This window comes from Myodes glareolus, chromosome 17, assembly GCF_982192425.1.
Source record: "Myodes glareolus chromosome 17, mMyoGla1.1, whole genome shotgun sequence".
Taxonomy (NCBI): domain Eukaryota; kingdom Metazoa; phylum Chordata; class Mammalia; order Rodentia; family Cricetidae; genus Myodes; species Myodes glareolus.
In genome coordinates, this window is record NC_142042.1 from 68,218,677 (window position 1) to 68,241,965 (window position 23,289).

The following is a 23,289-nucleotide window of genomic DNA, read 5'->3' on the forward strand; positions in this document are numbered from 1 at the left end:
CTGGATGTAGGTGGGGGTGAAACAAACCAACCCTCCTTCCATGGCCCCCACTAGCCCTTCCTGCAGACAGGAACATTAGGTGACTCCCAGGCCGCCTGTCCAGTTAATTGCCTTTCAAACCTTCCCCTCACCAGGGTGCCCCCCACAAGCTCCATTAGCCCCCTTCTCCTGATAGCCCCTAAATCAGCCCCAATTATTCATGCAGGGGGTGTGCTGTGATTGCAGCTAGAGTGGAGGGTGAAAATGAGGAAGTTGAGTGCCATGTGAGCTGGCAGGAAGCAGAAGCAGAGCAGGGACAGGCAGGGCTGGAACCTGGGGGCAGACTGAAAAGTGTGGATTTGACCTCAGGAGGATGTGGGGAGTCAGCTGGCCTCCTCTGCAAAGGCAAAACTTACCCTTCCCATCGTCAGATGTAGCCAGGTGTTTATGAGGGTCTGGATGGAAAGAAGAGTGAGCAGCCAGTATGCTTCCTCCCACAGGGCCTTCCTGAGAAGCCCTCCTCTACTCTTTGGAAGGCCAGGCTGACCAGTGGCTACATGATGCATGCTGGGTATCAGAGGTACTCTCTCCCTCTGCTTTCGTGATTGCTGTCACATCTCTGGGGGCTCTGAGAACACAGAACTGTATGCTAGAAGGGGTGACGTTCATCCTTGTGAGCAAAGCTGAGTGAGAAGACAGTGGGACAGCCTGGTCTCCACCCACAGCATCGGAAGACAGTGGGACAGCCTGGTCTCCACCCACAGTGTCCTCCCCGAGCTCTATCATGGAACCTTCCCTGAGAGTTGAGAGGCTCTGAGCAAACTTCCTGCGAGGCAAACACCTCTCGGACTCCTTGTACGGCTATTCCCACTGAGGAGGGGAGGCGTCCAGCCCTGGCTCCTCAGCAGCTCTTCTGATCTATCCATCCCTGAGCAGAGCAGCCGCTTTGCTGGGCTCCTGGGTTCCACATCTCCCGACTCAGCACAGCAGTGTCCCTTGGCTTCTCATCTTGCACAGAGCCAATTCCCTCCCGTGGCTTTACTGTGGCCTGAGAGGTCCCTGCAAGTCTGGCTCTGACACCCCCGTCTGTAACACCACCATCACCATCCTTGTTACACAACAAGCCACTCTGTGCAGAGGGTTAGCGTTGTTGTGTGGGGGTCAGAGAATATCTTCACACATCAGTGCTCGTCTTCCACCCTGTTCGAGAGAAGGCATCAGTAAAAGTGGGGATGGGACCAGGCAGTAGTGGCTCACTCCTTTAATCCCAGCACTTGGGAGGCAGAGGCAGGCGGATCTTTGTGAGTTCAAGGCCAGCCTGGTCTACAGAGCGAGTTCCAGGGCAGACTCCAAAGCTATGAGAAGCTCTGTCTTGAAAACAAAACAAAAACAAACAACAAAGTGGGAATGGGGAGGTGCAAGTGTTCAACCCCCCATTTTTGTCAGTTTCAGATACTTATGTAATGAATTTTACGCATTATCACTGCCTATTCCTCTCCCTCAGCCCCTCCCTCTCTTGAACCACTGAGTTTAGCTAGAGTCATTCGCTGAGTGTGGGTGGACGTCCGCAGTGGCAAGGGTGACACCGGTGTCTACTGGAGCTAATGACAGCTCCTCCAGGAAGTGCTGAGCTCAGTGTGCGACAGTTGTGCCGTGTCCAGACACCTCTTCACTGTGGGTTCTTTCTGTCCTCCTTGTACAATGCTCCCTGTTGGGTCTAATACTTCACGTATTCGTGGCCCTTTGGCAGATTCTGTGTTTCTGCATTCACCATCGTCTACTGCTGTCCTAAGCGCCCTGGCGGAGGGCTGGACGAAACACTAGTACTGTAAAAGTGGTATTTAGAGGGCAGTCTGCTGTGACTGTTTAGTAAAACAGTAGAAGTTTCATCTCTGGGGCCCAAGTGGACTTTCTTAGCAGGAATGGGGTGTGGGACAGTGTGGCCCCCAGAGCGAGAGCTCGGAGCTGAATGTCAGAGTGAAATTTGAACCCCGTGCACGCTTCACTTTTCCCTGCACAGCAGTCTCTTCCGCTGATCACTTAAAATGAGCAGTTAACTTCCAAGGCCACTGGAACTCAGGTTTTCTGCTGCCTGCCTTCGAGCAATGCGTCGGTTTCTATTGCCCCCTGCTGGACATTTAGTGGAATCAAAGTCCAACTCTGTTTCCTTCCCGAACATTGGTACCATCCAGTGCACCTGAGCTCAGCACAGTTTACCATCAAAACAGCAGCTATTGCGGGCGGTGGTGGCACATGTCTTTAATCGCAGCACTAGGAAGGCAGAGGCAGATGGATCTCCGAGTCTGAGGCCAATCTGGTCTACAGAGTGAGTTCCAGGACAGCCAGAGCTACACAGAGAAACCCTATCTTGAAAAACCAAAACCAAAACCAAAACCAAACCAAACCAAATCAAAACAAAACAAAACAAAACAAAAAACCTGCCACAAAAGACAAAAACAAAAAACAACTCTGAAGTAGCATTGCCTGACTCTCGGCTTGATTATCCACATAAAAATAATCTCAGCAAATATTATACACAAAGGACTTGAAACCACAATACCCGAGCACCAGTAACTGTCAGGTCACAATGATCCTGTTCTTGAACAGCTACCAGGGTCAGCAGCTATGAGGCCACACGGGACCTGTGCATGCAGACTCTCAGTACCTAGTTACAGTGGTTCCAACTGTAAAAGGCCCAGTGTTATCAGCTGCTGTAACAGTTAGTTACACCTAGTGCTGCCACACCTAGTGACCAGAAGCCTTATGGTGAGGGACAGAAGAAGGACACATGTTGTGGAATATTATTTTAGCTGGGCAAATATGCATTCCATTTGTTTTTGCTACAGAATATTACTTTAAGTGTGTAAAGGTGTGTTACTTATTTGTTTAGTGGTGTAAGGATGTGTGTTTAGTTATGAGAAGATGTGTTGCTGTTTTACCTGGCCTACCTAAGGCAACTGATTGGTCTAATAAAAAGCTGAATGACCAGTAGCTAAGTAGAAGAAAGGATTGGTGGGGCTGGCAGGCAGAGAGAATAAAGAGGAGGAGAAATCTAGGCTTGAGAGGGAAGAGGGAAGAATGAGAGAGGAGGAGAGAAAGAGGGACATGCCAGGGGCCAGCCGTCAGTCAGCCAGACACAGAGATAGCAAGAAAGAAAGAAAAGGAAAAAAAAACCGAAGCAAAAATAGATGAAGAGAAACAGGTTAAGTTATAAGATCTAGCAAAAAAAGAGCTAAGCCAAGGCCAAGCATTCAAAACTAATAACAAGTCTCTGTGTCATTTTTTGGGAACTGGTTGGTGGCCCAAAAGAAAAAGCCTGGTGCAGACATAAGTGTGTACATGCATATGATTGCATTTATACAAAAAATTCTAGAAAAAATTTTCCACAGTGACTGAAAACAAATCAAAGTTTCATGAGCTTTGGTTAGGGGTAAGAATGGAATCTGGAGCTTTTCGTCAAGATGGCGCCTAAAGCGAAGAAGGAAGCTCCTGCCCCTCCCAAAGCCGAAGCTAAAGCGAAGGCCTTGAAAGCCAAGAAGGCAGTGCTGAAAGGCGTCCACAGCCACAAAAAGAAGAAGATCCGCACATCGCCCACTTTTCGACGGCCCAAGACTCTGCGGCTACGAAGGCAGCCTAAATACCCCCGGAAGAGCGCGCCCAGGAGGAACAAGCTTGACCACTATGCCATCATCAAATTCCCCCTGACCACCGAGTCAGCCATGAAGAAGATAGAAGACAACAACACACTGGTGTTCATTGTGGATGTCAAGGCCAACAAGCACCAGATCAAACAGGCTGTGAAGAAACTCTACGACATTGATGTGGCCAAAGTCAACACCCTCATAAGGCTGGATGGAGAGAAGAAGGCATATGTTCGGTTGGCTCCTGATTATGATGCTCTGGATGTTGCCAACAAAATTGGAATCATCTAAACTGAGCCCAGCCGGCTAATTCTAAATATACACTTTTTCACCTTAAAAAAAAAAAGAATGGAATCTGGATCATTCTTGCAGAGAAGGGCAGGTAAACTGGGGAAGATGGTTATTTAAAATATTGTATTTATCTATGTTGTAACGGGGAGGGGATATGTGTCATGGTAATCCTGTGGGCTCTGGGAACTTCTGAGATTCTCACCTTCTACCATGTTGCTCCCAGGGTCAAACACAGGTCATCAGGTCTGGTGGCAAGTGCCACCTGCCCCATCTCACTGTCTTCAGAGATGGACTTTTTTTTTTTTTTTTTGAGACAGGATTTCTCTGTGTAACAGCTCTAACTGTCCTGGAACTTGCTTTATAGAGCAGGTTGACCTCAGATTCACAGAGCTCTGCCTGCCTCTGCCTCCCAAGTGCTGAGATTAAAGGTGTGTGCCACCACCGCCCGGCTGGAGATGGACATTTTAAAGGATGCTTTTATTGGGATGGTAGTTACACCGATGAGCACACTTGTCTAAACTAATAAAACACCACGCTAAGTGAAGTCGGCTAGATGCGGAGGGGGCCAAGACTGAGCTGAGCTGTTATCATCTGACTTCACGATGGTTCAGAACAGGATGAGGGAAAAGTTCTGGAAACTAATAGAACAAAAAGTTGCACACATGTTGAAATACTTAATGCCACTGAACTGTTGGCTTAACATTTGTTGAAAGGATATATTAAATTATGTATATTTTGAACAATAATTATCAAGCCAAATGAGCTCATTTTTATTATGTATCACGCCTAAATAAAAGTGCTGAGAATTCAACCCAGGACCTGTAGCGTGAGCCACACCCAAAAAAAACCCAAGTTGTCTTTGCTTTGAACCCTGGCTCTGGTAGATCGCTGGGTGCTTAGGTGCAATCTGATGAGATCGGCTCAGATCTTGCCTTGACTTCTCCATTAGAGGTCGGGGGTGCCTCTCCCTAGAAGGCCGCCAGAGGGAGCCGCCGGGCAGGAAAGAGAGGCGTCGGGTGGACAGCGACGCCGGGAGCCCGGACCGGTCATAAGCCTCTCACGTAGGGCGGCTCTCCTCGTCCACTTCGCAGACAAGCGTGCGGAGGCCTGACCCCACCCGGCCTGGCTCCAGCCTCCCCGCGCGGACTTCCTGCCTGGGCGCCGGCCCAGGCCCACCCCCTTCCTGCCCATGCAGCCGGCTCCCTCCGTCGGCTAGCGGGACCCGTCGGTGCACACGCCACATCGAGCTCCGAGTTCCAAGGCAGGTGAGTACGCAGTCCTGGGCTCTGGAGCCTGAGACGCCTGGGATGAAACTAGGAGCAGAGCCCTGAGCAGAAAGGAGATGGGATGGAGGGTGTGCGAGCCGTCTAAGTGAAAAGAAAAAAGGAGACAGAGACAGACACACAGACGCTCAGAGAGAGGGGGGAGGAAGAGAGGGAGAGACAGAGAGAGAGAGACAGAGACAGAGAGAGACAGAGAGAGAGAATAGGGAAGAGAGGGGAGAGAAAGATCTGCCTAAGTGAAAAGAGAGAAGAGAAAGGAAAGAGCGAGCCGACAGTGAGAGAGAGAGAGAGAGAGGGCGATCCACCTAAGTGGAAAGGAAAGCTACCATGGTTGTGAGGATTAGAAACCCCGGCCAGCATGTTCTCTTTGCCCAGGGGAAGGAAGCCTGGAAGTCCTGGATTCCAGTGTGCAGTACCTTGGTGGTACTGAAGCCCTGAAAGGTTATCCTAAACTTTGCCTTCTCTGCAGCTCTCAATTTCTTCTTTCTGGAAGGCTATGAAAACACGATGCCTGTTTCCTCCTGTAGCTGAGGGAAAGAGACCTGCTCAGTGTTTGTACGTTTGCAAGTCCTTCTCCACCTTGTAGGAGAGAGGTCAGCCATAGGCACCTATGGCCTCTGAAGGCTGTCTGAATGATGTAGGCCATCGTCAGGCAGATGGTGGTCCTGGAGCCTACAAGCCCAAGCTCCAGTAAGGCCCCCCCTCACCTCTCCTCCATATTTCCAGCCTCTAGCCATGGACTCATGACTCCCTGATTTGGTCTTTTAGTAGTGCCTGCTGCCCCAGCTGGGGACTGTGACCCTAGTCCCAAGAGATAGGAACAGCATGTGCTGGCTGAGGTTCCCAGGCTCAGCCAAGCCTCAGCTCCAGGCAGGGCCGGATAAGAGGTCAGTTCTCAACCCCTGCCTATGGTAGGCTTAGAGGAATGGAGGCTGTTCTCCAAACCCAACTCCACCCCAGAGTATAACTGTCTGTGTGTCTACGGGTCGATGGGTGTGGACAGGCCTTCCACCCTCCCAAAAGTCTGCCCCTTTCTGCTCTCCAACAGATGATATCTTCCAAAGTCTGCCACCTTCCTGCTTGCCTTTTTCTTCTCAGAGGGGGTGAAGTAGAAGGGTCGACTTCTTCTCCACTCCACTCCAGCATGCCCTAGCAGACTTTCCCGGGAGAGGAAACCCTCCCCAGGCACCCTGTTCTACCAGCGGAAACCTAGAGAAAGATGGCTGCCACAGCGGCGGTAAAGGGCCTCTCTGAAGAAGTTCCACGAGGCCTCATCCCAGCTTGGTGCAGGGTGGTACCTGCTCCTCACCACCTGTCTGTGTGGGGACAGACAGCAGACAGGCAGGAGGAGAGGGGTAGACAGACACAGACACACAGACTGGTGGGACAAGGCCCAGGGAGAGAACTGTGCATCTAGAAGAGACTGAGAGAAGCCACAGTGGTGGAAGGAGAGGCACACAAGGTGTGCAGGCCTGGGCCAGCCCCTGCTGTGCTCTGGCGGCACCCACCTTCCTAGGACATTTCTTCATCTCTGAAGTAGAAGGCATAATAGCTAAGAGGAGGGAAAGTTCCCCAAGGCTGATGACTAGTGTTACACACCTGCACGTATGCTGAGAAGCAGCCTCAAAGCAGGATCCTGAGTGTGGGCATCTTCCTGTGACTGCCCACACCCACAGAAGGGCATCTGAGACTCAGCCCTGTGTTTGAAGGATCTGTGGCACCAGGATCCAGGCTGAGGACTCACATCTACATGCAAGGCAACTCAGCGCCCTGCATTTCTGTGCTCTCACCAGCCGGGAGCTTGGAGGCCAACCCTGAGTGTGGCAGGTGTGGAGCCGTCTTTACTTTGTGGTGTTAGTCTTTCTGCATTCTGCTTTTTTTCCTCACTGCACTGTCTCTGGGGGGCCTGAGTGGGAGCTGAGGGGAGGCCTCAGAAGAAAAGCCGCAGGGCTCTGTACTCAGTTCCGTGTCCGCCTGCTGTCGGTGCTGACTGAAACGGTGGCAGGCAGCCATGGATAAGCGTCATGAGCAGGCAGGGTAGCTCAGTGGTGTAGCACTTGCCTAGCATGCTCAAGAACCAGGGTTCTACTTCCAGCACCACCAAGCAAGCCCAGACCAGTGAGAGCCCACTGTGGCCCTGGGCTGAGCTGGGAGGAAACATGGGTCCATGCCGATGGATGTTAGAGTGTGTTGTCCAGGGGAGGAAGACTGAGAAAGCGGTGGAGTGGGGAGATGTGTTTGTCACAGAGCCCCTCAGCCCCATCCTAGACTGCAGTGTTCTACTGACAGCCCCTAGAGTAGTCTGGGTTAGAGGGGGGACACAGGTACTGACTTTGGCTAGGTCATCCCCATGTGCGAGGGGGATCATCCCACTTGGAGCCAGGGGGCACAGAAGACTCCTTTGGGCCATGGGAGCCACGGCCATTAAGTCTGCAGGACAGGAGAAAAGGTGAGGCTTGAGTACTGGGAACTTCTTGGCGGAGGCTGCTTCAGGGGGCAACAGGACATTCGGAGGAGGCTTGAGCAGAGATGGTTGCCTGGTGAGAGGCATGTGGGGCTGTTGACTTCAGTGGCTGTCACAGACTGGGTGTGTGGTACAGCTGACCCTCCTGTGACGGAGATGCACAGGAGGCTGTGGGGGCAGTGGCAGAGTAGAGCTGTACTGTGGGGTTTTCTTTGTTATCATTATTGTTAATTGTTACCTGCTCACTCTATATGTAGCTCAGAATAAACTATCCTCCTACCTCAACCCCCTGAGTGTTGGAATTATAAGAAAAAAAAGTCGCCTAGCCCTGCCAGAATTATAATTTCTGAAGGTAATCTCTGGGTGGCAGCAAGGAAGGCAGGCCAGTGGGGAAGCTGCTCTCCAGTCTGGTGACCAAACAGCTCTTAGAAGACCCTCCCTACTTTCTCCTCAGTGAAAAGGTAGCCCAGGTGGTAGTGGGCTGCGGGGACTGGCTTAGGTCATGAGTCAGAATCCCTGCTGGTTCTCTATTTCCTGATGAGTAAACAAGGCCTATAGTAGACTCTCTGGCTGCCGTTTCCTGAGCCAGCAGCAGGCCAGCCTCTCACCCCTGTCCTGCTCCTGTTGCCCCAGCCTCCAGTCGGCCTTGCTCAGGTTTCCTGTTCCTCCATCCGGCAGACATGCAGACATGCCTGGTGTGCTGGAGCCTGGCTTGGCTGGGTTGGGAGGGGCCCTGTGTTTGTGCTTGTGGAGACCTTGGTGTGAGGCGCTGCTGGGCAGGGAGAATGTGGAGGTATGAGCTGGGGTCTCACTCCTGGTTGGGGAGGACTATATCCGTGTGTCTCAGTGGCAAAGGCAGCTCAGGAAAGGGCACAGAGAAACGTGGACTCAAATGCCCATCTCAGCATCAAGCTAAGCTGCATGGTAGTGTGGGTGCCCATGCATCTGTCCCTTTTGGGAGGCAAAAGACATTGTGTGGGGGACATAGCACTCAACTGTCCATGACAGCCTTGACAGAAAAAGGAGAGCAGAAGACTTACTGACCAGGCAAGCAACGGAAGGAGAAAGTGCCGATGAAAAGGTGTATAAAAACCATGCCAGGTTTAAACAGTCCTGGTTGTTAGGGAGGCTGATATAGATGGAGGCTCAGGGGTCTCAAGTGACATAACCAAAGTCACACAGCTTGTGACAGGGTCAGGACTAGACACTAGGACTGCAAAATGGGGGAGATTAGGGAGTTGGAGTTGGCACTAATGCTGAGAGAGGGCAGGAATTCAGGGATCCTGCCCTGGTACTGACTCTAGCTTGAAGATGCACCTGGCAGACAGCCGACATTCTGGGGATCAGGTTCCGGCCCTCCCCCTCCCCCAGCACTTTCTTTCTCCCCGTCAGCATTTTCAACCTTGTTTATTCCCGGATCGTCATGGGGTTCTTCAGAAAAAAAGAAAAAGACGAAAAACAAAACAAAACCAACTCCAGTTTTTCCTGGAATGAATGCTAGGGGAATGCATGGGGTCCTGTGGATGTTGGGTACAACTCATGTGGGCGGAGCATGGGTGTCACAACCATTTAGTCTTCACAGCAGCGTGTCCCCCCCCCCCCCCCCGGAGCTGGGGTAAAAGGGCCAATTTCTGCGTCTTACTTCCGTCATTCCCATTTGCTGTTTTCTGGTTAAGGGCGCTCTTCTGTCATCTACCAGCTCCCAGAGGCCCTAGACTCACTTCCTCCTCCCAGAGACTGGGGTACGGCGAGGGTAGAGGGGCTCTTGGAGAGGGAACAGGCCAGGGCCCAGTGGGACTTGGAGGCTGAGAGGCAGGAATGTAGCTTGCAGCCTTGTAGGCAGGAAATGGAGCTGAGCCTGGCCAAGAGCCCAGCAATTTGCATGTGGAGGTGGGAGAGAAAAGTTGTTCGTTTTGACTGCATTTGGAGGGCAGGCGCGCAGTTCCCACGCCTCTGATCTAGTTCTGGTGGCAGCCTTCCCTCCCTTCCCTTCGCTGCTCCAGTCGCTGGCCAGCTCCCCACTCCTATAACCAAAGCTATAAAGATATCAAGCCCCTGGGTTTCTTATTCCCATCCATAAGCAGAACTATTGGGAGGCCTCTGCTGCTGCTGGTGGAGTCTGGATCCCTTTTCTGCCACCACTGACTGTGGGTCTTGGGCTCCTATGTTTACTGAGTCTGCTTCCTCCTCTGCACACTGGATAGCAGCACTTTCCATGATGGAAATCACTCACTCTGCTTGACCCATCTCAGAACAATACAGGGTCACATTTTGCCTGGCTGTGAGGAAAAGTCCTTTGTCAAAACAGAAACTTGGTGGGAGATAAAAGTTGAGCAGAGGGGGCCCAAAAGGGGTCTCCTGGGGCAAGGATCCAGGATTGTAGGACTAAGCCCCTTGATGGGTGTATAGACATAGAGTCTGGGTTCTGCTGGGACTAGAGAGGAGCTGGGGGCTCAGAGGGACAGGCATCAGATGCACCAGTCATCCGTGTAATACCCCTCCCCCGCCGGAAACCAGCTTCAGAGACGTTGAGCTCCTCGTTAGGCCCGCGTTTATTTCTCAGGCTGGGAACGGTCAGGTAAAATCCTTCTGCTTTCTGCTGAAATCCCCTCTCCCCCACCTCCCTTTCCTACTGTCCACCCACTGGTCTCTGCTGACCCCACTTTGGCTTCTAGCCCTAGACAGAGCAGCTGAAGCTTCCTCTGCAATGCGGCCCAACCCTGAAGGTCTTTGGGAGGAGGGAAGGTATAGGCCTTCTCCAGCCAACTAGCATCCCAGCAGAACTGCAGTTAGGCATCTTCCACAATACTGCACCCCTGTTCTGTGCAGGGCTGTCCTGAGCCCCCAGCTGAACTGAACGGGGAGATGGGACAACACCTGATATTTCTGGCCTGGAGGTAAGGGCAGGTGACACTGGGAAGTATTTTATGCAGCCAAAGTACTTTCACCTCAAGCCAGTCTTCCTGCTATGGGCTCCACCCACCAAACCAAGCTAGGAATAGACAGGACAGGGCAGCTCACTGAGGCCCATGGGTGATCTCACAGGTGAGCCTGCATTCTGACTAGACTTGAGATTCTGCAGGAATGGAGTGTGGAACAAACTCAGAGTAGGGATGGAGATGTGGAGAGCCCTGGCTGTGGAACACTCTTGGGGGAGTGGGGAAAGTAGCTTGGACCAGTTTGAACCAACCCTGCTGGTGGGCAGTGAGGAGGGCAAGGCTGGAGGAGACAGTTTGGGTACCGTGAGAGAAGGAACTGACTTTGTAGGGTGGGAACATGTTTGGTGGTACTTACTGGATCAGGTTGTAAGGAGCAGTGGTGCCTCCCTAGGCACAGGGCTTAGCGCTGTTCCCTTGACTCCCATCTCCCCACGGCCACAATGTCAGCCCAGTAGCCAAGCCAGCTAAGTGGGGCCCCGTCACACCTGACAGGATAGCAGAGTGGGGTAGAGCTCCACACTTCCAGCCAGCCAACTGGGTTTCCTCTCTTAAGGATCTAGATCCTGAGCACTGGAATCCCCGGACATCTTCTGGCTTCCCAGGCCCATGCTGGCATCACTGGTGAGTTACCTGGTCAGGTGAGCAGTGGCTAAGAAGACTAGGGGTTCAGTTGGGCCCCTGGGGACGTGTGAGGCGTAGTGTCTCTGACCCCTGGAAGGAGCTGGGCGTTCTTTCTGGGTGGCACGGGGTGAAGAAGATGAAGGGAAAATCTAACTGTTAGGGGTTAAAGCTGGGCATGGGCCACTGCAGGAAACTGGAGTTCAGTTAGGGAAGAAGGTGCCCTGACTGAGCTGAGAGAATCATGATCAGCCAGAATATGTGGGTGGGGGGCCAGGGGTGGGGCTGCAACAAGCATTCCAGAGAATCTCAGGGGTGCAAGGGGCCAGCACCCGTGACCTCTCTTCTCAGGGAAATAATGACAAGCAGATGTAGGTATCTCTGGAGAGCAGAGCAGGGAGCCTGGGCGAACTTTAGAAAGGCACACACAGAGGGGGGCCTGTAGTCGTCAGCTTTTCCTGAGCCTAGGCAGTCAGAGAAGGACTCATCCATGGGGTCCTGCCTCTTCCCACTCTTGGGGTGCGGCCTAGGCTCCTTGAGCTGTCAGAGAAAGGCAGAAATTGACCCTTGGAGCACACCAGTGGCTGTGTGGTCACCCAGCTGCAGCCCTGTTGTCATTCCCCATGGCAAGAGCCTGCTGACAGTACTTCATTGAAGGCTTGGACTCCAATCTGCCCAGTTCCCAGTGGTGGAAACTGGCTCTCAGTGGCTCTGATAGTCCTGTTCTGGCCATTTGAAAGTTCTCTTGGACTGAGCCCAAGTTGGCTTCCCTTAGAACCACCTTCTTGGGCCCCAGTCTCACACTGTGGCCACCTTCCAGGGTCCTTAGTATTCATTTGCTAGGCTAGGGGTGGCCAAGTGACACTGGAAGTTGACATGCAGTGAATGGTACCAGGAGGCTCTAAAAGAGATGAACATATGGCCAGCCAGTGTGTGTGTGAGTTCAAGGGTGGGGTGGCGGTGTGTGGAGTTGTCAGGGAGCAGACAAAAAAGCAAGGTGGTACAGAATTCCAGAAGTAATGAGGGCTGGAGCTGGTGTGTTAGCAAACTGAGCTGAGACCTGGAGCCACGGAAGTGTGCTTAGGAGCACTTTTCTGGGGTTCTGGGGGAGCTGGAGTCCTGCCATGTGGACCAGAGGACCAAGGATGCAGTGGGCTGGTCTCTTCAGCAAGCCTACTGCTTGCATCTTTACAGGTGCGTCCTCTGGGCTGCTGGCTGCTCTTTCCAGTTGCTGTGTGCCCTACTGCAGGCCTCTGCAATGCTGCCACTTCTGCGTCTCCTCCTCCTGGCCTTAGACCTGGGTCTGACTCGACCGCTCAGCTCCAATGATCCCAATGTCTGTACCTTTTGGGAAAGGTGAGAAGGGCCCCAAGCTTGATGCTTGTCCCTGACAAGTGACTCCTCCAAGGAGTCTGTTTCTGGTCTCCCTACCTCTGCCCATGTCTCTGTCTCTATCCTATCTCTGACCTGGATTTTGACCTGTCCTTGTCTCTGGATCCCTGTGGGAGGGAGTCATTTAGTGTAGACCAAGCAGAAGAGATACTGGGGTGCGGGTGGGGAGAAGGTAGGGACAGGACTGGAAAACAGGGCCCAGAAGAGATACTGGGGTGGGGGTGGGGAGAAGGTAGGGACAGGACTGGAAAACAGGGCCCAGAAGAGATACTGGGCTGGGGGTGGGGAGAAGGTAGGGACAGTACTGGAAAACAGGGCCCAGGGCAGACGTCAGCCGAAAGAGCTTCGATTCATTGCTGCCAGCTGGGTCAAGATTGAACAATAAAGTTCAATTTTCCCACATTGGCAGGTGCATGCGTTTGTGCATTTGTGAGAGTGTGTGTGGAGATGCCTGTGGCCCTCAGGATGAGAAATAGTTACATAGGGTGGAGGATCCCCAGCACATTCCAGTTTTAAAAGGCGCCTCTAGACAAGATGGGTGGGGAGTAGGTAAGGAAGCCCAAATACTGGGGCTTTCTGATTCTCTACCTGGGGAAGCCTGGCCTTGGCTCTCAGCTGTACTCTGCCACCTCAGGGTCTGAACTGTTCTAACACATCCACAGCTTCACCACTACCACTAAGGAGTCCCACTTACGCCCCTTCAGCCTGCTGCCCACGGAGTCCTGTGACAGGCCCTGGGAGGACCCCCACACCTGTCCTCAGCCCACGTGAGTGCTTTACCCTTTTAAGAGTCACTAGCTGCTGCTGTTCTTGAAGGAACAATGAGCTGTGACCTGCACATAGAGAGGGCCACAGGGATTTTAAATTTTCACTGAGGGAAAGTGGTATTGGCCCAGAAATGATCTACAGACATTTGAGACAATTGGAGCAAACCTTTGTATCTATCAAACCAATGGACCAACTACCAAATAACCAACCAGTCAACCAAAACAACACCGCTACATCTCAGCAGCAGATGGTATTTTGTTGAAATTCTAATATGAATTCAGACCACGTTCTGAAAGGAAACATTGACTTCCGGCTGTACCATGGCATATGCAATCAAACCAACAATTAGGTCACTTTTTCCACGAAAACTCACATTAAATTTGAATCACTTAAAAAAAAAAGAGTCACTATCTGGTTGAGGTCTGCCCCCTCTCAGAACCTTTGGTGTCCATGGTGGGTACCCATATGGCCTGTGAAGGTGTGGCTGATGTGAGGCAGAGAGGGAACACTCACTTTCTGACCTCCCTGGTGCCTCCCTGAGGTGTGATGGGGGTGGGGGGCAGAGGTGGGGCAGTCAGGGTCTCAGCGAAGAGCACTGATGGCCACCACCTCCTGGGCCACTGCAGGGTTGTCTATCGGACCGTGTACCGTCAGGTGGTGAAGACAGACTCCCGCCCACGCCTGCAGTGCTGTGGGGGTTACTATGAGAGCAGTGGAGCCTGTGTTCGTGAGTCTTGAGTTGGGTCAGGGTAGGAACGGACTGTTTGGGTTTTTCACTGCCCTAGTAAGGGGTATGGTGGGTGGGTTGCTACTGTCGGCTCCTTTAGGTTTCCCGCTGGCCGGCAGCTGTTGCTGGAGTTGTAGCAGTCATAGAAGAGGGGCTGGAAGTGGAGACAGGGGAGACTTTGTTATTGTCTCTTCTTCCCTAGCATCTTGTGAGTCTGTCCTCAGATGGACCCCTGCCACCTCCTGACCCTGTCGCCAGCTCTGTCACCAGTCCCTGCAGGCCAGTTTCCCAGCCTGACTTAGCCCTCACCTCAGCCCCTACCCTTTCTGACCACATCTCCATCAACTACCACTTGAGAACTCACCATTTCCCAACAAGATGTTTAAGCATGTATACAGAAAGGATTCAGGGAGCCTATGACCCCTGGGGTTGTTCCCCAGGTCTTCATCTCAGACAGAACTGATGCTTGAGGACCTGCAGGCCCCTCACATGGGAGGCCATGGCTCTGGCTTCCTAGATCAAAGGCAGGAGGGTAGGATGGAGGCATTCTTCTCATTCATCCCATTTCTGGCCAGCCCTCTGTGCCCAGGAGTGTGTCCACGGTCGTTGTGTGGCTCCTAACCGGTGCCAGTGTGCACCAGGCTGGCGGGGGTGACGACTGTTCCAGTGGTGAGTTGTTGGTGACTATCCGAGTCCATTGCTGCTACCTGCCTTTTCTGGAGACGGGTGTGTGGAACCCAGAGAGGGGCTAAGTGCCTGGTAACTCCCTTCCATTCTCTGTTCCACAGAGTGTGCCCCAGGGGTGTGGGGACCACGGTGTGACAAGCCCTGCCACTGTGGCAACAGTAGTTCCTGTGATCCCAAGAGTGGGGCATGCTTCTGCCCCTCTGGCCTACAGCCCCCCAACTGCCTTCAGCCTTGCCCTCCTGGCCACTATGGTCCTGCCTGCCAGTTCGGTTGCCATTGCCATGGAGCTTCCTGTGACGCCCAGAATGGAGCCTGCTTCTGCCCCCCAGGGAGAACAGGACCCAGGTGTGTGATGAGGTCATAGACACAGGACCATATATAAGGAAATGGTGGAGTTGAGAGACCAAGATCTCAGTCCTGTTCTTCTGGGTCCCAGCTAAGCAGCTGCCATAATCACAGCAGGAACAAAAGCCGGGGGGGGGGGGGGGGATGTCATCAGTGAGGCTGAGTTGAGGACCTGGGCACACCTGCTTGCAAGGCTACATGCAGACAGGGTTGGGGTGTTGATCTCTGCAGAGTAGAAAGGATACAGTCAGAGCAGTTGTCAAGAGGGAGGAGGGGCATAGGAGCCTGCTTGCTGCCACCCCTCCTGCTCTCCCCGTCTGCTGGTATCAGGGTGTCCTTGCCATTTACTGCCCCAGAGATTCCTCCTGTGCAGGTAGCCAGCCTTGGGGAGGAAAGAGGGCCAGCTGAAGATTCTTCCTGATGACACTCTGACCTCACTCCTATTCCACAGCTGTAATGTGCCCTGTTCACAGGGCACTGCTGGCTTCTTCTGCCCCAGAACCAATCCTTGCCAAAATGGAGGTGTTTTCCAGGTCCCCCAAGGCTACTGCAGCTGTCCACCGGGCTGGATGGTATGAAGGGTGAAACTGTGTGTATGGAGTTGGGCTTCCCAAGAGAATAACGAGGGTGGCTCTAGACAGGGCTATGAGCCAGGATTTTTTGAGATGGACTCTCAGGACCCTGGAGAGGTTTGAGGGCTCTGAGCATATGAGGGTTTCTATCAGCCTGTGGCCATGAGAAGAGGATTAATGAGTTTTCACTCACTCACAGGGTGTCATCTGTTCCCTACCCTGCCCCGAGGGTTTCCATGGACCCAACTGTACTCATGAATGTCGCTGCCACAACGGTGGCCTCTGTGATCGGTTTACTGGGCAGTGCCACTGTGCTCCTGGCTATATTGGAGATCGGTGAGCATGTGGCTCCAGGGAACTGGGGTGGACCAGGAGGAGGTGGAGGAGCCCAGTTTATACAGCCGTATTTAACCCGGCACCCAGGTGCCATGAAGAGTGCCCCGTGGGCCGCTTTGGCCAAGACTGTGCTGAGACCTGCGACTGCGCTCCTGGTGCCCGCTGCTTTCCTGTCAATGGCGCTTGTCTGTGTGAACATGGCTTCACAGGCGACCGCTGCACTGAGCGCCTCTGTCCAGATGGCCTCTATGGTCTCAGCTGCCAGGAGCCCTGCACTTGCGACCCAGAACACAGTCTGAGGTGGGCTGTGGGAAACACAGTCAGGGAGACAGGTTCTTGTTTTAGGGCCACCAGAGAAACAGCACCAGGGTATAGGGAAGGGTGGCATCGAAGTCACAGAAGGATCGGGGAGGGGTTTGGGGAGGGAGCAGGAGCGGCGGGCATCGCTCCTTGCCCAGCCTGGCTCTCCGGATTCCACGGAGCCTCTTGGCTCCCTGATCGGGACCTGCAGAAGAAAGGACCTCTGTAATACGGCTCAGATGCTTGTGTCCCCTCCTATGCCCACAGCTGCCACCCTATGCATGGCGAGTGCGCTTGCCAGCCAGGCTGGGCGGGCCTACACTGCAACGAGAGCTGCCCACAGGACACGCACGGGCCAGGCTGCCAGGAGCACTGCCTTTGTCTGCACGGTGGCGTCTGCCTTGCAGACAGCGGCCTCTGCCGGTGCCCACCCGGCTACACGGTGAGGCTGTGCCCCACCAAGGGGAAAAGAGAGGCATGGTGGGGCTCGACCTCCACTCACTCGTGGCCCTCTGCTTTCAGGGACCTCACTGTGCTAACCTATGTCCACCGGACACTTATGGGATCAACTGCTCTTCCCGCTGCTCCTGCGAAAATGCCATCGCCTGCTCCCCCATCGACGGCACGTGCATTTGCAAGGAAGGTAATGGCCTAGGGTCTATGGGAGCGGCAGGTAGGGGTGGGGTGTGAAGAAAGCACTACCAGGGCAAAACTTATTGGAAGTGGGCTTGTGGGAACGGATTCAGGATAGTTCCTGCTAGAACACTTTCGTTCTTTGTCCCTTCTCATCCTCCCTGTCCTGTCCTTCTCCCTTTCCTATACTTTTTTCTTTTTTCTTTTTTTGAGACAAGGTCCAAGCACCCATCCTGTACCAGCCTCTGGAGTGCTGGACTTACAGGTAGAGCCCAAATGCCCTATTCATTTTGTTTTGTTTTGTTTTGTTTTGTTTTGCTACAAACGTCATACTTTCCTTTAAAAGTGTAGACCAAAAGATAGCTCTGTGCCAAACACTTCTCACCCTCCATTCTAAATATTTATTTATTTACTTGTTTATTAATTTATTATGTACACAGTGTTCTGCCTGCATGTACATCTGCAGGCCAGAAGAGGGCACCAGATCTCATTACAGTTGGTTGTGAGCCACCACGTGGTTGCTGGGAATTGAACTCAGGACCTCTGGAAGAACATCCAGTGCTCCTAACCGCTGAGCCATCTCTCCAGCCCAGGGTTCACCCTCCATTCTATAGAAACGAACCCTGACTGTGCCAGCGAGATCTTCCAAAGGCTATCACTGTGGCACGTTGGCAGCCCTTAGGCTGAATTCAAATCCAATGTTATCAGACTTAACCAAGCATCAAGTCTTCAGCCTCCATTTCTTTCTGTTACCCCAAGATGGCCTGGTGGGGTCCACTATGAGCTTGGGTTTGTTACCAGCCTCTGTTCTGTAGGAGAGACAGGAGGCCCAGGTAGGACAGAAGACAGACAGAGGAGGCTCAGGTCGATTATAGGTCATAGGAGGCCCAGGCAATTGAGCTGCATCAGTGGGAGTCTTTGAACTGTTTGTTCATGAGTTTTTCTTATGCCCAGCTCACAACATAAAGCTGGCACAATGCACACCCAGTGTATTCCTTCTTGTCTTCTCTAGGTTGGCAGCATGGTAACTGCTCTGTGCCCTGTCCTCCTGGCACCTGGGGCTTCAGTTGCAATACCAGTTGTCAGTGTGCCCACGAGGGAGTCTGCAGTCCCCAAACTGGAGCTTGTACTTGTCCTCCTGGGTGGCACGGAGCTCACTGCCAGTTTCCCTGCCCGGTGAGTGATCACAGCCCACCTGCCTGGGGGAGGGGAGTGCACAGCACCCCTCAACTGACTGGCCTGTTCTCCCCTCCATTTACTGTCCAAGAAAGGGCAGTTCGGGGACGGTTGTGCCAGTGTCTGTGACTGTGACCATTCTGATGGCTGCGACCCTGTTCATGGACGCTGCCGATGTCAGGCTGGCTGGATGGGTGAGCATGCTGGGTGTCTCGGTCTCAGGTCTGCCATGGAGCTGGGAGTGTACCCCACAGGAGATGACCCTTAGTTGTCTCCCACAGGCACACGCTGCCACCTGCCTTGCCCAGAGGGCTTTTGGGGAGCCAACTGCAGCAATACTTGTACCTGCAAAAATGGGGGTACTTGTGTACCCAAGAATGGCAACTGTGTGTGTGCACCAGGGTTTCGAGGCCCCTCCTGCCAGAAGTGTGAGGCTCCCTGTACCCCACCCCCTCCTGTTAGCAGTTCAGATTCAGGAGCCTGAATCTATCCCTTGGCTTCTGTCTCTGACTCCCATCTCCAGGACACTTAATCCAGGGGAAGGTGGGAGGGGAGACCCTGGTCAAGGCCCCCAAATCACCAGATATCCATTTCCCCAGCCTGCCAGCCTGGTCGCTATGGCAAACGCTGTGTGCCTTGCAAGTGCAACAACCATTCTTCCTGCCACCCTTCGGACGGGACCTGCTACTGCCTGGCAGGCTGGACAGGCTCTGACTGTTCTGAATGTACGTAGCGGCTTGTGTGTGAGCAGGAGTGCTTGCTGCTTGGGTGGCTGAGCCCTGGAACCCCACCTTGGTTATCTGTACAATAGGAGAAATACTGCCATCACCTTCCTACTGGGAACTGGTTTGGGTGGAGGACGCAGCAGTGAACAAGTCAGAGGGAAACTTTTCTGCCTTTCCAGAACCTGGGAAGAGCAGGGCACTGATGGAACAGCAAATCTCAAAGAGTCCCCTAATATGTCTTTCTCCTACACAAATGTTCATTCCTTTTCTATAACCCACCGAGTCTAGCTTGTTTGCCTGTGTGGGTCTCCTTCCCCCAGCAGCCATGGCTGTTTTCTATCTTTCTCACATTGTTTATTGTGCCATCTCCCGCATAACTGTATGATGATAAAGAGATGAGTAGTCTGGGCAGCAGAAGCTAGAGGGGAAGCTGCTGCCCAGAGATGGCTGACTGTACTTCTGCTGTCGGGGCACAAAGGAAGTGCTCTTGGTGAAGTATTTGGATTGTTGCTGTTTGTGTTTTCTGCCTAGAATCCAGTAGTGCCTACTACTAGATGATTTGCTAGGATCACACAGAGATAATGTGTTAAGCTGTAATCCCAATACCCTGGCAGGAGGCAGATGTTTTAAAACAGAAAAAACAAGCCTAGTGCTATGCCCTCCAGGGGCTGTGAGAAGCTTCTGGTTTCTGAGCACTGGGGACATTATTCTGAAATGGCTGTTAGGAGTCAAGAGCAGATAGCAAGTGGGTAGTGGGTCAGGATAGCCAGATGTGTAGATGCCCTTCAGAGCCTTAGTACCCCCAGGAAAAGGTCAAGGTCAAGACTGCAGAGACACCGAGGGCTGAGCGTTCATGCAGAGGGGCTGGCTTGGCCCTGCCTGACATCCCTTGTCTCCTGCAGCATGTCCCCCAGGCCACTGGGGACTTAAATGCTCCCAAGCCTGTCAGTGTCATCATGGTGGAACCTGCCACCCCCAGGATGGGAGCTGTGCCTGCACTCCAGGCTGGACTGGACCCTACTGCTTGGAAGGTACTGATAGAGAGCTAACTCCCTGAATGCACCATAGCCCTTAGCCAGAGGAGGCTGCATTTGCTGGCTCTGTGACCCCTGCTTGCCTCCTTGGTTCTCTCCAGGCTGTCCACCAGGACTATTTGGTGTCAACTGCTCCCAGCTATGCCAGTGTGGTCCTGGAGAGAGGTGTCACCCAGAGACTGGGGCCTGTGTCTGTCCCCCAGGACACAGTGGGGCACCCTGCAAGATTGGTAAGTTCTTGGACTCCAAGGTTCTATGACCCAGGGTCCTCATACCATCTCTTTCTTCATTCAGATGCACCCATGTTCACTAGTAGAGCCAAGGTGCTAGTCTCAGTGCCTACTTTATCTCACAGGAAGCCAGGAGTCCTCCACCGTAATGCCCACCTCTCCCGTGACCCATAACTCACTGGGTGCAGTGATTGGCATTGCAGTACTGGGGACCCTTGTGGTGACCCTGGTAGCACTGTTCATTGGCTACCGCCATTGGCAAAAGGGAAAAGAACATGAGCACTTGGCAGTGGCTTACAGCTCTGGGCGGTTGGATGGCTCAGATTACGTCATGCCAGGTGAGCTAGGGTCGGGCTTAAGTGCTAGGCAGTGGGGTGCTGCTGCCTGTTCCCCATGGGATGTGGGGTGGAAGGATGGAGGGAGTCAGGAGGTCACACTCCTGCTGTCCTGGCCTATGATGTTTGTCCTGCAGATGTCTCTCCGAGCTACAGTCACTACTATTCCAACCCTAGCTACCACACACTGTCCCAGTGTTCTCCTAACCCCCCACCCCCTAACAAGGTCAGTGCATTGAGGGGTGTGCTCTGGAGGTGGGCGAAAGCCTCAACCCTGTGCTCTCCCTGAGGCATTTGTCCCTTATCAGGTTCCAGGCAGTCAGCCCTTTGCCAGCTCCCAGGCATCTGAGCGACCAGGCAGAACCCATGGACGTGATAACCATGCTACACTGCCTGCTGACTGGAAGCACCGACGAGAGCCCCACGACAGAGGTAAGTGCTTGGAGACAGAGACTGAGGCGGTGAATGTGTGCAGTCTCACCTGCTGGATCATCTTGGTGGGGTCGGGGTGGGGAAGAGCTGAGATCCAGAAGATGCCTGGGAAGGGACCAGAGGTCTGACTTTTGTTTGACTTTCCTCAGGCCCCAGCCACCTGGACCGAAGCTATAGCTGTAGCTATAGCCACAGGAACGGCCCAGGACTATTTTGTCCTAAAGGTATGAGCACAGAGACAAGGAAGGGAAGGGAAGCTGGGTCAAGGAGCCGGTACCTCTAAGAAGCCTGATGTCCTTCCTTGATCCTTAGGTCCCACCTCGGAAGAGGGGCTGGGGGCAAGTGTTATGTCCCTGAGCAGTGAGAACCCCTATGCTACCATCAGAGATCTGCCTGGCCTTCCTGGGGAACCTCGAGAAAGCAGCTATGTGGAGATGAAAGGCCCCCCATCAGTGTCTCCTCCCAGGCAGCCCCTTCATCTCCGGGACCGCCAGCAGCGGCAACAGCAGCCACAGAGAGACAGTGGCACCTATGAGCAGCCCAGCCTCTTGAGCCATAGTGAGCCCTCCCTGCCCCCAGCAGGGGCTACAGGAAGGGAGGAGGGAAAGGGAGAGAAGGAGGTAATGGCACGATATGGCAAGAGCAAGGCCTTTGGGTGGTTTGGCCTCAAACCAGGTATGGCACTCGGCGAGTTGCCCTGCTTCTTCGAGTCTGTTCCTCACCTGGAGGTTGAGTATTTGAGATGGTGCTTGTATCGCACCAGAGAGGTAGAATTAGCATCCAAAGAAGTGAGACTGAGCTGTGGGACAGTGTCTTCATATCCTTTGAGGTGGACAGGGTAGGGAGAGCCCGCAGTAGGAGAGCCAGGGAATGCCTCAGGGAGTTACCTCATCCTTTCCTCTCTGTCTTCAGATGAAGAGTCTGTGGGCTCCATGCCCCCTCTTCCTCCAGGCCTGCCTCCTGGCCACTATGACTCACCCAAGAACAGCCACATCCCTGGACACTATGACTTACCTCCGGTACGGCATCCTCCATCACCTCCACCTCGGCGCCAGGACCGCTGAAAAGTCAGCACTGCATGGGACAGTGCCTGTATATCCTGCCAGAAGAAGGACTGGGCTGGCAGGCTACGAACAAGCACATTTGATGAAGTGAACAGAGAGACTGAAGTCAGCCTTCAGCTTCCACCAAGGGAGACACAAGCTGACAAACTGTCTAACTCCCTTTTCCCTTCCCACAGTTCCTTGAATCCCCAAGGCTCTGTGGACATCATTGGTGGCCTGAATGTTGTCATATAGTGTCTGATTTCAGACTGATTTTTAAAAATACATGTTGGGTACCTTTTCTGTGTATATACCAGGTGGGACTGTGTCTGCGTCTGGTTGACTTCCGCAGTAGCCAGACTTCAATCTTAACTGGCTCCAACAGCAGACCCTCACTACCTGCTCACCCTTTACTTGGTAATCCTCCATGTTTTTGCTCAGAGGATTGTGCCCTGCCTGTGGTGTTTACCTTCCTGGTACTTCTTGGGCTACACAAACTTCCTGTGCCTCGATGGCCCTGTAGCCTACCTCCTTTTGTCTGCTTTCTCTCTTTTCTGGAGTAAAGGCTACCTGGTGTCCTTCTTCCTCTCCCAGGGACTGGCACATCTGAGTTGAGCTTAGGTCCTGTTGACTCTTGCTTGTCTTTCACATATCCCACAGAGTGCCGGCCCCACCCCCTTCTCTCTTCATAGCTACTGTGGCTTCTTCATGCACCTGTAGAAGGCAAGAATGGTGCCAGACAGGGCTTGGGCTTGTTTTGTTTTTGAAACATTGTCTCACTTTGTAAGCCTGGCTGTTCTGGAACTCACTATGTAGATTAAGCTGGCCTTGAACTCAGAGGTCTGTCTGCCTGTGCCTCCTAAATGCTGTGTTTAAAGGTGTGTGTCACATTTACGGGAGGTGGGGGCGGGGCTCAGTCTGCACTCAGATGTGATGGCCACGTTACTAGATTAGCCTCTGCCTCCCCCTAGTGGCAGGAGTACTGTTTATGCTCACTACTGTTTTTCCTTGGCGCATGGTGGTCAATAAATGTTCCTTTAAAAGCTTAGTTGCTGAATGACAGTACCAGTGATAGTTGTGGTAGTACTTGTGTTCTCAGTGTCCCTCAGAACCTAGTTTGGAGATCTCTTCAGAAGTAACTTCCCTGCAGGGAGCCGCATCAGTGCTTGAAATGCTGGGGTCCATGTGGTAGCACATAATGAGGTATCAGGCTAGAGGAAGCAGAACTTCAAAGGGGCCCAGGATAACAAAATGGCGAGGATGTGACCTCCTGGATCAAATCATTACCAGACTGAGCCTCCGGTCCTCCAGTAAGCTGCACAGAGGAGAACATTCAGTA

General features: G+C 53.1%; 1 protein-coding gene and 1 pseudogene across 1 annotated transcript; both read left to right on the forward strand.

Moving 5' to 3' along the window:
* Positions 1–3,426: 3,426 nt before the first annotated feature.
* On the forward strand, positions 3,427–3,929 carry LOC125414794 (large ribosomal subunit protein uL23 pseudogene; annotated as a pseudogene).
* Positions 3,930–5,079: 1,150 nt separating this feature from the next.
* Positions 5,080–22,998, forward strand: Pear1 (platelet endothelial aggregation receptor 1). The gene is given in 25 exon segments (XM_087897404.1): positions 5,080–5,176; positions 11,151–11,218; positions 12,410–12,571; positions 13,270–13,374; positions 14,002–14,102; positions 14,678–14,751; positions 14,753–14,771; positions 14,891–15,134; positions 15,586–15,706; positions 15,906–16,042; positions 16,130–16,342; positions 16,610–16,784; positions 16,865–16,985; positions 17,988–18,151; positions 18,243–18,345; positions 18,433–18,579; positions 18,751–18,876; positions 19,779–19,907; positions 20,012–20,140; positions 20,266–20,478; positions 20,613–20,701; positions 20,784–20,907; positions 21,057–21,131; positions 21,220–21,465; positions 21,820–22,998. Coding segments are annotated over 23 exon segments (3,105 nt in total). The 5' UTR covers positions 5,080–5,176; positions 11,151–11,218; positions 12,410–12,473; the 3' UTR covers positions 21,972–22,998.
* The last annotated feature ends 291 nt before the right edge of the window (positions 22,999–23,289 follow it).